This window comes from Hyperolius riggenbachi, chromosome 9 (genome assembly GCF_040937935.1).
Source record: "Hyperolius riggenbachi isolate aHypRig1 chromosome 9, aHypRig1.pri, whole genome shotgun sequence".
Classification (NCBI taxonomy): Eukaryota; Metazoa; Chordata; class Amphibia; order Anura; family Hyperoliidae; genus Hyperolius; species Hyperolius riggenbachi.
The window spans coordinates 177,272,096-177,286,886 of record NC_090654.1 but is presented as its reverse complement, the minus strand read 5'-3'; the positions used below and the strand labels follow the sequence as shown (position 1 = coordinate 177,286,886).

Below are 14,791 nucleotides of genomic sequence, written 5' to 3'. Positions count from 1 at the left end.
CAAGCAGTTTTGGAACATTGTGTTTGTACCGTGGATCCAGAAGGGTATAAACCCAGTAATTGGTGTTGTCCAGAATGCGCACAATGCGTGGGTCGCGTTCAATGCAGTCCTAGGCCAAAGAGGTCATAGCCTAGGGTCACAAAACCTGTTTATTTGGGCAATTTCAATAGTGGCGAGTCTGACGTACATAAATCGCAGCAATGGCCGTTAGCAACGTCTGAATCTCACGAAATGTCTCATGCAGGTAGAAGACATATTGTTAGACTTGGGCTCCAAAGATGGGTTCCCTACATCTCTGCAAACCAGAGTTACAGGGCTCCAAATTTGGTAAAATCCCCCATAGGCTTTCATTGGGCCTCCTATTTACAGTTCCAAAATCTCACATCTTTTCAAAGGGCAATTGCTCAGCAGTGGCAAATTTTCTAGCATTGTAGAGACCCTTAGGGGGAACATGACTGGTGAGTTTCGGGCCCCTAGGCCAAAGAGGTCATAGCCTAGGGTCACAAAAACCTGTTTATTTGGGCTATTTCAATGGTAGTGATGGTGACGTACATAAATCTCAGCTATGGCCGTTAGCAACGTCTGAATTTCACGAAATGTCTCATGCAGGTAGAAGACATATTGTTAGACTTGGATTCCAAAGATGGGGTCCCTACATCTCTGCAAACCAGAGTTACAGGGGTCCAAAATTGGTAAAATCCCCCATAGACTTTCATTGCCTCCCTATTTCACTTTCCAAAATCTCACATCTTTTTAAAGGGCAATGGCTCAGCAGTACCAAATTTTCTAGCATTGTAGGGACCCTTAGGGGGATCATGACTGGTGAGTTTTGCCACTGCTGAGCCATTGCCCTTTGAAATGGTGTGAGATTTTGGAACGGTAAATCGTAGGCCCAATGAAAGCCTATGGGGGATTTTACCAATTTTGGACCCCTGTAACTCTGGTTTGCAGAGATGTAGGGACCCCATCTTTGGAATCCAAGTCTAACAATATGTCTTCTACCTGCATGAGACATTTCGTGAAATTCAGACGTTGCTAACGGCCATGGCTGAGATTTATGTACGTCACCATCACTACCATTGAAATAACCCAAATAAACAGGTTTTTGTGACCCTAGGCTATGACCTCTTCGGCCTAGGGGCCCGAAACTCACCAGTCATGTTCCCCCTAAGGTCCCTACAATGCTAGAAAATTTGCCACTGCTGAGCAATTGCCCTTTGAAAAGATGTGAGATTTTGGAACTGTAAATAGGAGGCCCAATGAAAGCCTATGGGGGATTTTACCAATTTTGGACCCCTGTAACTCTGGTTTGCAGAGATGTAGGGACCCCATCTTTGGAATCCAAGTCTAACAATATGTCTTCTACCTGCATGAGACATTTCGTGAAATTCAGACGTTGCTAACGGCCATGGCTGAGATTTATGTACGTCACCATCACTACCATTGAAATAACCCAAATAAACAGGTTTTTGTGACCCTAGGCTATGACCTCTTCGGCCTAGGACTGCATTGAACGCGACCCACGCATTGTGCGCATTCTGGACAACACCAATTACTGGGTTTATACCCTTCTGGATCCACGGTACAAACACAATGTTCCAAAACTGCTTGAAGAAAGAGCCAGACAGGTCAAAATGGAAGAATACCAGCAGGCCCTTGTGGAGACTTTAAAGAGGAGATTGACATCCTCCCCCTCCTCTAGCCAGTTGTTCGCCGACAGACTGACTTCCGCAAACCCAGGACGACCAGGAGGGCAGCAAACAACACAAGCCGCAGCTAGTGCCCAAAAGGGAATGGTATTGGCAGTGTCCTTGGAGTGGGAAAATTTTCTGACACCCATGCAGCAGCACACAGAACAGCAAGCGTGCAGATCCACCTCCAACACCGATCGCCTGGAGAAGATGGTCAAGGACTACATGTCAGATGGCATAGCTGTGTTGAACAATCCATCTGCACCCTTCAACTATTGGGTATCGAAGCTAGACACCTGGCACAAACTGGCAATGTACGCAATAGAGGTGCTGGCTTGCCCGGCAGCCAGCATTATGTCGGAACGCTGTTTCAGTGCTGCCGGAGGCATTGTCACAGATCGGCATATCCGCCTCTCCACAGAAAATGCAGACCGTCTGACTCAAATTAAAATGAATCAATCCTGGATTGGAAACGACTACGCAACACTCCCGGACCCCAACCAAGTAACATGAACAATGAACATCTGTGATGGGTTAGCGTTTCCGGTCCCTGTTTATTGAACCTCTCATCTGTATTACATTTATGACTGCATGGCGACAAAATGCAAATTGCTATCCGCACGCTTCTTGTCCTCATGCAAGGCCTGGGTTGTTGTGTCTCAAAGCGTGGCCTTCTCCTCCTGCGCCACCCTCCTCCTGTTCCATCACGTGTGCTGCTGCTGGGTTAGCGTTACCGGTCCCTTTTCCTGGAACCTCTTATATGTATTACATTTATGACTGCATGCCGACAAAAAGCATGTTACCTGTGCAAAGAAAACAGACATTTCCCGCATTTAAAAGACAGTTTTCCCTTTGAAACTTTAAAATCGATTTTCTCAAAAACTGTAAGCTCTTTTTGCTAAAAATTTTTTCCTCTTGTACCCACTCCCAAGGTGCATATACCCTGTAAATTTGGGGTATGTAGCATATAAGGAGGCTTTACAAAGCACGAAAGTTCGGGTCCCCATTGACTTCCATTATGTTCGGAGTTCGGCTCGAACACCCGAACATCGCGGCCATGTTCGGCCCGAACCCGAACATCTAGATGTTCGCCCAACACTACACGTGACCCGTTCGGCCAATCACAGCGCTAGCCGAACGTTCGGGTAACGTTCGGCCATGCGCTCTTAGTTCGGCCATATGGCCGAACACCATAAGGTGTTCGGCCGAACTCGAACATCACCCGAACAGGGTGATGTTCTGCAGAACCCGAACAGTGGCGAACACTGTTCGCCCAACACTAGCGGGGACCGGCGCTATGGTGGAGGAGGAGGAGCGGCAGACTGACACATCACATGTAAACAGTCGGCTGGTGACACGCTGCGTGTCGTCAGCACGGCGATTGATTTATGGGGGACAGCAGAGTGCTGGGGGGAAACAGTATAGCAACAGAGGCTGGTCATTGTATGCAGACCCAGCTTCTGTATGCTAATTGGATTCTTAGAACCCACCTCGGGTTCTCTTTAAAGCATTCAGGAAATCAAGTAAAAGTGTTCAGTATTTTTCTCCAGCTCTGACCAGCTGGTAACTTGCAATTTCTAAGCGGTAAAAGTTGACAAATGTAGCAGGCAGCCAATAAAGAGAGCCACCCAGCCCTGGTTCTCCCATTTGATCCGATGCACTGGCGGATGGGACTTCAGTAGGACAGAGCAGGAAAATGAGACATTTAAAAAAGCTTTTCTGTGTCCCTTTAGAAGTGCATATCTGTATACTGGTACACAGAAGAGCGCCATTTAGGCCTCTTTTCCATGGACTGTTAAACTTAGTGCTAAGCAAGCAGTTATTAGGCAGCAGTGAGCAGTTACCAGGCAGTAGCAAACAGTTGTGAGAGTTTGAGAGGAATTTCACTGCCTATCAACTGTCCGTGGAAAATAGACTTAAGTTAGCATGTACGCACATCTAAAGGGCTGTCGGGGAAGAACTGGACAGAAAAAGCAATGGCTCATGCACACCACTTGTGGGAAGACAAACAGCTTACTGCCTGAAACTAAACAGCTGGAGAAAAGTGGACTGAAGTATGTTTTTTTGGTATACTACCGAACTTCTACCACTGCCGAAATCTTAGAGAAAAAAAACGTGTAAAATGGTATTTTACCAACCTAAATTATTTTACCGAACTGCCCTTAGTGAATTGAGGCCAACGTGCCCAAAGCATGACTTAGAAAAAAGATGCTTTTCTAATTCCCCTCCAAAAGCTTATTAACACCTGGTTCACATTACATACATTGATGTTCGTATTTCGGCAACGCATGTAGAAGGCAGACACGAACATCAGAAGTGCATAGACTGCACTGTCTGATGTTCACACTGCCTGCGTTCCGTACCAGTGCGGTTCACGAATGCACACGGCACGAATTTTTAAGCAAAACATGCAGATGACCCATTTACTACAGTGAATGGGATCAGCCACGCAACGCATGCAAACGCAGATGGCGTGCGATCGTACGCGTGGTGCTCCGATTGCACAGCCATCTCGGTGTGATAATGTGAACGAGGCCTAACCTTGTATCCCTCATGCAGCCTGGTATTTTTCCTAGTGATTTCAGTGCCCACCCAGCATGGGACTCCACTTATTAGCTAATCAAGGCCATATGGTCTGTAGCTTTACTAAGCACCATTGGTCGATGTGGCCAATGCCAGTTGTATAATGTGGGTATGTGAGGAAGTAAATATCACATCATCACTCTCTTCAGCAGACCAAGGGTGTGCCTGAAACTTGATGCAAATAAGCCCAGTAAAAACTGCAGTCTCCTTGCTTACAAAACCACTACTAGTTAGCAGCTCTCACACTTTACAAAATCGGGGTAAGGCCTCTTTCACAGTAGGACGTTGCAGTTTGATGCGACATTAAAGTCGCAACGAAAATTACAACGCAATTCCCCCAAAAAGTCGCCCAGCAATACTTTCTGTGCGACATTCACAGTGCACACGTTGCGTTTGTGTGTAACGTGTAGCGTCATTAGAAAGTGCTGCATGCTGTGCGTTATACGCCTTATTAGCTGCGTTGGACTGTTTGCACATGCTCAGTAATGACTTGGAAGCATACTTTTCATTGCCTGAATACTCTACTGTATGCGATAACGGGGCATTTAAGTTGCGTCACGACTTTTTGGGGGCATTGTGTTGTATTTTGCATTGCAACTTTAATGTCGCATCAAAACGCAACGTCCTACTGTGAAAGAGGCCTTAGTCCAGGGGAAAGATTGCTGTTTTTACAACACAGATGACGTCTACAAGTAAAAGTTAAAACATTATTTTCTGCATGACAGTTTTCCTTTACACATACTGTACTTTAGGTTTGCTATTATAAATCAGGTCAAGGGTCTAAATAAAGAAACCATTAGCAGCACTGACCCCATTATTTGCATGCAGATATAACTGATGCACACACATTCTCTGTGCACTATACTAAGTCATCAGGTGAATCCGCTCAGAGCCAAAACAAAAGTGAGCTGTAATGTATACCCCGTCAGGACTGCAGGAACCTCTGAGCCGTGTCTGCCTTCTAAATGTGAACATGTCAGATGTGAGTGAAAAGGTTAGTTGTCGGACAGGATTCCCCAGCGACCTCCCTGTATGACTCCTATCTGACTTGTAAATGGACATCGATGCTAAGCTGGCAACTTAGCTTTCCAGGATAACAGACACCAACTGCTCTCAGCGTGGTGAAGCTACAATATAATGGCTTACAGGATTACCAAGGCGGTTGTAAGGACACAGATTATGCTCAGGCAGTAGCACAGAGTGACTTGGTTGTAGCTCGCGCAAGCTGACCAGAACCAGCAGACATTTATTTAGAAAGCCCTGTAGGCAGGAATGTAAGGGCCCCCAGCAAAGATCTGCTAGCCTGCCCTGCAGTGCCCATCTTCCAGTGTCCCTTCCTCCCATTCAGGGGCCCGCTCCAGTGAGCAAATGCAAAGTTTTCCAGCATCAAGACAGGTACTCCCCACTCCTCTGCAGTGCAGCTTATCACCTTGCGGCTCCAGTGTCTGTATGTCATGTGTTGTGACATGCACTGGAAACCGCATGGTGATTGGCTAGCTAGTGCGGTGCAACACAGAAGAGGGGAGTGAAACCTGCCCCACCAACAGAAGCATGTAATGAATGACAATCTTCTACCGCTGGTTTGCATTTACCTCTGCATTTGCTCAGAGGGCCCCCTTAGCATCTCACCCCAACCTCCCCCCACCCCCTCTCTCCCATCCTTTTCTTTCATGGGATACCTGTAAGCTTATATAACTGTCTGCAGTAATCAGATATTGACAATTACATGACATACATATTACAAAGCTAAGTTCCTAAGGTAACTATGTATTAAAAAAAAATGGTGTAATTTTTTGTTTGTTTCGTTGTTTTTTTTACTAGTGTGTTGTTTTTTTTGTAACTATGGGGGCAGAGGAGATTGAAGAAGGGGTTGATGTATTTTTAATGTAATTTTTGTAGTTAAAATAATGTACTTTTATTGTAATTTTAGTTTTTAACCACTAGATGTTACCCCACACTTTATCCTGTGTAACTAGGACACAGTTCTTAGTTTACAGGAAGTGTTTTTGCATTAATTGAAATGAGTGATCGTTGGCCTCTGTCTGAAGCCATGATCATTCATTCACAGGCACTTTGACTGGCTCTGGAAACACAAGTTGCCATTCAGGGCTGTTTTTAACACACGCACACACAGGCCCATATGCAATTCACCCTTTCTCCTGAGCTGCCTCCTAGGACAGTGGTTCCTTTTTGTAGTCGTAATGCCAAATGCTCAGGTCTCCGCGACACATTAGATATGTATAACAGAAAAATATGGATGAAAAGAATGCATTATCCTAAATACACTTAAAAATTAAGGCAGTTAGCTGCCCCTCCCCCCCCCCCCCCCCCCCCCCAATTTGGAATGATAGCATAGCATCGACAATTTGCACCACGCGTTATAGCCGCAGTGCACCCCCCCTCCCCCCCCCCCAAAAAAAAACACGCCCTCAGACTGAGTATAGGTAGGTAGCCAGGAATAGGTGCCCCAGAATAGAATCTCAAGTGTAGGTGCCCTCAATATAGGCAGCCAAGCATAGGTGCCCCCAGTATAGGAAGTCAGGTGTAGGTCTCCCCCCATAGGTAGCCATGTGTTGGTGCCCTCAGTATAGGTAGCAAGGAGTAGGTGCCCTTCCTCAGTATAGGTAGCCAGCTATAGGTGCCCCCTTGGAAGACGGCACCCTGAGCAACCACTCCGGTCGCTCAAGTCAAAGGCCGGCTATGGTCCTCCGTGCCTCCTTTTGTTCCCCTTTTTGCCTCCTTTTGTCCACCTGTTCCTCCTTCAGTCCTGCTCTTCCTTCTTCTGTCCTCCTGTGCCTCCTTCTGTCACACATCGTGCCTCCTTCTGTCCCATTGTGTGCCTCCTATCTTCCTGTGTGCCTACTTCTGTCCCCTTTGTGCCTCCTTCTGACCAGCTTTCTGGTTCCCTCTGCCTCCTGTGCTTTCTTCTGTACTCTTGTGACACTATGTGTTTCCATTCCCCCTCCTGCGCTTCACCAGTGTTTAAATGCAGAGCATAGCGCAGCAGAAGCTTTGCTCCCGCTTCCCCGCCATCCCCGCTGGAGTCCAGCTCTGTGTCTGTGCTACCATCCTGTCTGTCTCCTGCTCCCTTTAGTGCTGGCACCTCACTCTCATGTCTTGTGTATCATGCTATATTCTGTAGGAGAAGCCGGGGCACTAGGCAGAGTAGTGAGCGGACAGGCAGAAGCACATCACTGAACACCGATGGAGAGGTGAAGGAACAGCTTCTGCTGCGCTATGCTCTGCATTTACACATTGAGCTGGGAGAGTGCAGAAAGGGGTATGCAATAAAATGGAGCAGGATCGGGGCTGGTTGTTTGAATCGCAGGGACTCCCTGTATTATGCTTCCACCTTATACAGCAGACAGTTTATATCCTCTAGTGTTTTTTTTTTTGGGGGGGGGGGGGGGGTAGAGGTGAAATACAGGACTTCTTGCCTGGGGTGAAAAAAGGCTAGAAATTACCCTGTTCCTATATTCCCCAATCATTGCGGAGTAAGTCCCACCATGAATGCGGCACAGGAGTGTGCACGCATGCGAGCAACCGCCACTGATTGACAGAATGCCTCTCTACATCCTGTTTGCTGGAAGTCTGCAAACTGGATGCATATATAAGTCCAGTTTGCAGGAACTGGTCTTTAGGCTCTATTTTTTATTTATATACAATTCTCCTCCCTGTAGTCATAGGAATAAATATCTCAAAGCATACCTGAAATAAACTTTCCTTCACTTGAACTCATCCTCATCCTTGTCCTCTTCTACATTCCTAAATAACATATATTAATGTACAGTGACATCTAATCTAGCTGGCCAGACCTTTAGACCCCTCCCCCCGTCCTTGCCTTCATGGGGGTTGCCATTTTGCGGTCTTTAAATTCTGAAAACAACATTCTTTGTGCCGTTTTTCTGACTCTAAGCAGTTAATTTCTGCCTCTGCCGTACACTATACAACATTTTTAATATATTACAACTCAGATTTGATAATTATTTCAAATCGAACAAAAACCTATTTAACAGGAATGCTTTCTCAATAACTGATCGATCATCTTATGGATTGAACATAGATCGGGAAAGGCTGTTCTTTATCTAATCAAGCAAACTGGAGAGTGGGAGAGCAGTGGGTGGGAGCAGTATGTAACAGCGGCTGCATTAGCTTTGTGTAGCATGGGGGCGTACATAGCTAGCATCAGCAACGCTACAGTGGATACTAGCTCAAATCTCAGCTGAGAGCTGACTTAATATCAAAAGCTGCAAGGTGGGAAGCAGATTATTTAAACACACAAAAAACGTTGTGTTTTATTTGAAATCATATTTAAAATGAACCCTTTAGTATAAATAGGTACAGGGTAAAAAAAAAAAGACTCTTTTACCTGGGAGGGGGTGGACATCTTGATTCCCCTTATTGTTAAAGGGGCACACCAGATTCTACTATATGTTCCCCGCATGGCCTACCCCCACATATGCAGTGGCTTTATACTGCCTCTTTATGCATCTGCAACTTGTATGTGGTAGGTGTATGGTTGCCTTACATATGCTTGATTTGCTAGCACTCTAGTATGATTAAAATAATATGTAGTGAAGGATCTCCTCACTGGTTTGTCGCTGTTAGGGCCCTTTCACACTAGAGCGTTTTGCCGCGATTTCAACAAAACGCTAAAACGCTGGCGCATTTTAAAAGCACTAGTGTAATAAAACCATATGGGCCCGTTCTTACTTGGGCGATTTGCGCTAATAGCCGCAAATCGCCCAAAATCGCGAAATGCAAACACGGCGCCTGCACCATTTTTAGGCGATTTCCTGGCGATCGTGTTTCAGTGCTATAGAAGCGCTAAATGCGATCGCGGGAAAATCACCACAGTGTTCAGTGATTTTTCCTCTGAAAAATCACTCACTCAAAACGCCAGCGGTAACCGCCGGCTGTGATGAACATCACGGAAAGTAAAAAAGCTAGTCAGGTATGACCATGTGACAATTTGCGCAATTAACCTTTTTCGCTCGCAAACGCAAATATTCGTGCGAAATCGTTATTGTTTTTGCATGAAAATTCACATTTGCATGCGAAAACGATAATGTTTTCACGCGAAAATTCGCGCGAGAACGACCGTGCTAACAGTTAGCACTCTTTTGTGAATCAAGCCCATAGTGTAGGAGGAACAATTTATGCCAAGCTACATTTCCCAGAACCCCAGCATGACAATACAAATCACACGTCTATACATGAGGATGTGGCATTGTGTAGAAAGCACAAATGAGGGCTTAAGGCCCATACTCACGAGTGACATTTGTCGCCGCAACACGCGGCGCGCGCGTTGCGGCGACAGGTCGCCCGTGAGTATGGGCCGCCGCACGCGCGCGCGCACCCCGAACTGTCGCCCGTCGCTCATGTCGCCAGGCGATTGAAACTTTCAATCGCATGGCGACAGTCGCCGCTGCCCCCCCGCCGCAACTGTCGCTAGTCCGCGTGAGTACGCGGACTAGCGACAGCAACCTCCATGTAGGTACATGGAGCTTCCGGCGGGGGGGAGGAGGAACGTCAGCGACAGCTTCCGCCTTGCCGCTGGTCCCTCTTCCGCGTGTGTACGCGGAGGGACCTGGCGAGAAGCTGTCGCCGGCCTGTCGCCCACACGCTCACGTGTGCTGGCGACAGGCCACATTTCTCGCCCGTGAGTATGGGCCTTTAAAGGCCCATACTCACGAGTGACATTTGTCGCCGCAACACGCGGCGCGCGCGTGTTGCGGCTACAGGTCGCCCGTGAGTATGGGCCGCCGCACGCGCGCGCACCCCGAACTGTCGCCCGTCGCTCATGTCGCCAGGCGATTGAAACTTTCAATCGCATGGCGACAGTCGCCGCTGCCCCCCCCGCCGCAACTGTCGCTAGTCCGCGTGAGTACGCGGACTAGCGACAGCAACCTCCATGTAGGTACATGGAGCTTCCGGCGGGGGGAGGAGGAACGTCAGCGACAGCTTCCGCCTTGCCGCTGGTCCCTCTTCCGCGTGTGTACGCGGAGGGACCTGGCGAGAAGCTGTCGCCGGCCTGTCGCCCACACGCTCACGTGTGCTGGCGACAGGCCACATTTCTCGCCCGTGAGTATGGGCCTGGCTCATACACACCTACCAACAATCTGTCCAACTATCTTCCAAACATGTCTGGTGGAAGTTAGGTTGGGTATGTGTACAGCTGACAAACAACTAGATGACCAACTGATAACAGGTTGTTTGACAGATCCAAGCGTTGGATCAATCTGACCAACTATCAGGCATGTTGGAATGTGTGTGTACAAGACTTTTGAACAACTTTATTGTTTTTGAATGCAGACATGTTGTGAAGTTTGTCATTTAGCTTGCACGCATGGCATTTAATTAAGTTGGTTGTTTAGTTGGTTGGTGTGTGTGTACGTACTTGTCAGATAAACAACTTGTTGTGTGGTTTGTCATGTTGTGCGGTTGGTTGTACATTAAGTTGGACGTGTGGATGAGCCTTTACACATACTTCCTGCACATAGAGAATTGCAGGTTATAGAGGTCTTAGGCCTGTTTGGATAGCTGTACAGCTATTGCAAGCATAGGTACACTATGGATTTTTCAATTTGCAAAGTTTATTTAGAAATGTAATTACCTATTAAAATCTTCTAGTGAGCTCTTCTGAACTGTGCATGCAGGAAGCAGATAGAGCTAGTTTTCAGCTCAGCTAAGAATGTAACAACTGAGGAATGTAAACAAAACATAATGTTTATGCGGATCATAAGATGAAGGGGCTTTCCACTGCCGAGCAAAGTGCTGTATTTAACTGTTTGAATACTGTTCTGCTACAATTTTTTTTTCCGGTAGTAGGTTAAAAGTAAATCTTAAGCCATTTAACCACTTCAGCCCTCAGTCGTGTTTCAATTTTCACCTCCCATTCATTTGCCTATAACTTTATCACTACTTATCACAATGAGCTGATCTATATCTTGTTTTTTCCGCCACCAATAAGGCTTTCTTTGGGTGGTACATTATACTAAGAGCTACTTTACTGTAAATGCATTGTAACAGGAAGAATAAGAAAAAAACTGAAAAAAATTCATTATTTCTCAGTAGTTTTCGGCAATTATAGTTTTAAAATAATACATGCCTCCATAATTAAAATCCATGTATTGTATTTGCCTAATAGTCCCGGGTATTACACCATTTAAATTATGTCCCTATCACAATGTATGGCGACAATATTTTATTTGGAAATAAAAGTGCATTTTTTCCGTTTTGCATCAATCACTATTTACAAGCTTATAATTAAAGAAAAAAAATAGAAATATTTAATCTTTACACGAATATTTAAAAAGTTTAGACCCTTAGGTAAATTATTTGAGTTTTTGGGTTTTTTTTTTATTGTAATGTGTTTTTTTCCCCTTTACTAAACATTTTATTTTGGTATTTTTGGGAGGGTGGGATGTAAATAGTAATTTTTTTATGTAAATATGTGTTTTGTTTTTTTAATGTAGGCCACAAGATGGCAGCCATGAGTTTGTTTACATTACGTCACTCTAAGCGTAACATGTACGCTTAGAGGAACGTAAGAGGAAAAAAGAGCGAGGCTTCCAAGAAAAGCCATCGCTTTTTCTGCCAGGGAAAGGGATCAATGATCGGGCACATGTCCAGATTCATTGATTCCCTGGCTACCGAACCGCAGCCCGGGAGCTCGTGTGCACGCGCGATCGGCCGTGGGAGCGCACATGCGGCCTTTTGATTATACGTCCAAAAGGCCAAAGTAGTTAAAAAAACAGATACTTACCTCTGGGTCCTATAGAGCCTTCCCATTCTCTTCTTGGTCCCCTTGTTTCCCGCAGGCTTCTCCGCTCAAATCTCCTGCCGCAGGAAACTTTGGAAATCTTTTGGAGCCCTAGTTCGCCCGAAGACAGGCAGCTCTGCACTGCGCACGTAAGAGAGGGCACTCATGTATGCACAGTGTGCAGCAGCCTGACTGCTTCCGACAGCTTCCGAAGCCCAGCCAAAACAGAAGAGAGCAGTCTATGAACGATCGGTCGTAGACACTCATGGGGGAGCCTGCGGTGGAACGTGGGGGCTGTGAGGAGAACGGGAAAGCTCTACAGGACCCAGAGCCTTCCCTCTCATTAGGCAAGTACCTCTCCTCTGTTTTGAATTTCACTTCAGACTCCCTTTAACCCTCCTGGCGGTCTAATTAATTTTGCCAGGAGGGAGCGCAGCAGTTTTTTTTTTTTGTTTTTTTTAAAATCATGTAGCGAGCCCAGGGCTCGCTACATGATAGCCGCTGCTCGGCGGCATTCCCCCGCCCGCTTCGATCGCCTTCGGCGATCTCCGATCAGGAAATCCCGTTCAAAGAATGGCGGGCTTCCCCCGTTGCCATGGCGGGATGACGTCACCGACGTCGTGACGTCATTGGGAGTCCTGATCCACCCCTCAGCGCTGCCTGGCACTGATTGGCCAGGCAGCGCACAGGGTCTGGGGGGGGCGGCACGGCGCGATGGATAGCGGCGATCGAGCGCGGGGCGGCGGCGATCGGTGTGCTGACGCAGCTAGCAAAGTGCTAGCTGCATCAAAAAGCAGCGAAAAAAAAGCAGCAAAAAAAAAAGTAAGCAAATCAGCCTAGCAGGGCCTGAGAAAACCTCCTGCGTGGCTTTACCGCCAGGAAGGTTAAAGCTGTAAGTAATCTTTTAGAGCAAAGAATAAATGCTCAGTTTCAGACCACTTTAAGTAAATGTTTCTTGACTGACTTGACTTTATGAAGGACAGCACATACCTCCTATGGTTCATCAGCAGTTCTCTGTGGAGCTCCTGGTGACTTCTGGATGCTTTTACAGGATTCTGGAGTTTCTTGGGCTTGATCAGTTCAGTGTTTCCTTCTAGGTAATCAGGGTGAGCCAAAATACTTCCTATATCAGGCGGCTCCCTCTGTATATCAGAGTACATGGAGGCTGTGGGCAGAACGCACAAAAGGGATTAATATCTGCACTGCAGAATGCCATCTCTAATACTAGCAGTTTTAATACTACTAATAATAGTAACCCCTGTCCCTACAAAATGCATGTGTTATAACAAAGTGCATGTGTATATATGTTACGGCCAGAACCCGAAGTTTGGCCACTTCTAGTTCTGGCCGGCCAATGTGCGAAGTGGCCGCTGCGCTGCGGCCAATGTGAGAAATGGTTATTACTGTAACATTAATGTATCTTCTGGCCGCAGCGCAGTGGCCAAATGTATCACAACTTAGTTAATTTAATGCAATTAAGCCGGCGGCTTTTGCTCTGCCTCTCTTTCCAACCCCCCTTCCCCCCCCCCCCCCCCCCCCCCGCCTCTCTCTCCTTCTCTTATGGGCAGCCGGCGGGGACACGCGTGTTCCCGAGAGTCGTTCGTCGCGCCAGGAAAGCAGAGCACGGAGGCTGCAGACATTGCTTCTGCCAGCACCCACTCTGCAAGAACGTCAGGATTCCCTGCCACGACAAACGACTCCGGGGCTGCCCATAGGAGAGCGAGAGAGGCGGGGGGGGGGGGAGAGGAGAGAGAGGCAGAGAAAAAGCCGGCGGCTTGATCTGTTACATTGCCGCCGGCTTAATTGCATTAAATTAACTAAGTTGTGATACATTTGCCCGCTGCGCTGCGGCCAGAAGATACATTAATGTTACAGGAATAATTCCATTTCTCACATTGGCCGCAGCGCAGCGGCCACTTCGCATACTGGCCGGCCACTACCCGAAGTGGCCGGCCAGAACTAGAAGTGACCAAACTTCGGGTTCTGGCCGTAACAGAACAGGAGGGGTGTATACAGCTCCTGTACAACAAAAATGGAAAGCATACAATGCAATAAGTAGTGGAAGAAATGACAAGCTAATGGTCCCGACTCAATAAAGAGTATACAGCATAATGTTTCTCAATTGCAATACTGGAGCATAATGTAGCGAAGTTTAAGGGAGGATCTCCCCCCTTTTCAAGTCAACTCTAACAATAAAGCAGCTCTCCAAAAAGCCAGCTATATTTGGGTTTACAAAGCTTCCTTTCAGCACCTATACTCCATGCTTTTTACCTATAGCCAAGTCCTGATTTATGGGCAAGCAAGGGCAGGGCCGGCCCTAGACTTTTTGCCGCCTGAGGCAAATTTTGAAAAAATTGCCCCCCCCCCCCCCCGGTGGGGGGCCGCCGAGCTGGAGGGGTAGCTGGCAGGACGGGGGTATTGGGCCTAGCGATGGCCCCTCGCCTGGGTCCCCCGATCTGCGCTCCCCTCCAGCTTTAAATGTAGAGTAAGCAGCCGACAGACAGTAAGAGGCACAGGCGGGGGATCACTCACCTCTTCCTCGTTCCAACGTGCGCTCCACTGACGTCACTTCCTGCAACGCCGGCCACGTACAATACAGTGGGCGGCGTTGCAGGAAGCGACGTCAGTGGAGCGCACGTTGGAACGAGGAAGGTGAGTGATCCCCCGCCCGTGCCTCTTAATGTCTGTTGGCTGCTTACTCTACATTTAAAGCTGGAGGGGAGCGCAGATCGGGGGACCCAGGCGAGGGAGG

At 47.3% G+C, this 14,791-nt stretch overlaps 1 protein-coding gene across 6 annotated transcripts in view; it reads right to left on the bottom strand.

The window, feature by feature from the left end:
* The window catches only part of FAM107A (family with sequence similarity 107 member A), a 355,309-nt gene that overhangs the window by 43,958 nt on the left and 296,560 nt on the right, over positions 1 to 14,791 (bottom strand). For all 6 annotated transcript variants that reach the window (XM_068253756.1, XM_068253755.1, XM_068253754.1 and 3 more), the window contains one exon: positions 13,030 to 13,204. In XM_068253756.1, coding sequence (XP_068109857.1) covers positions 13,030 to 13,204 — 175 coding nt within the window. The remainder of the gene's footprint in view (positions 1 to 13,029; positions 13,205 to 14,791) is intronic.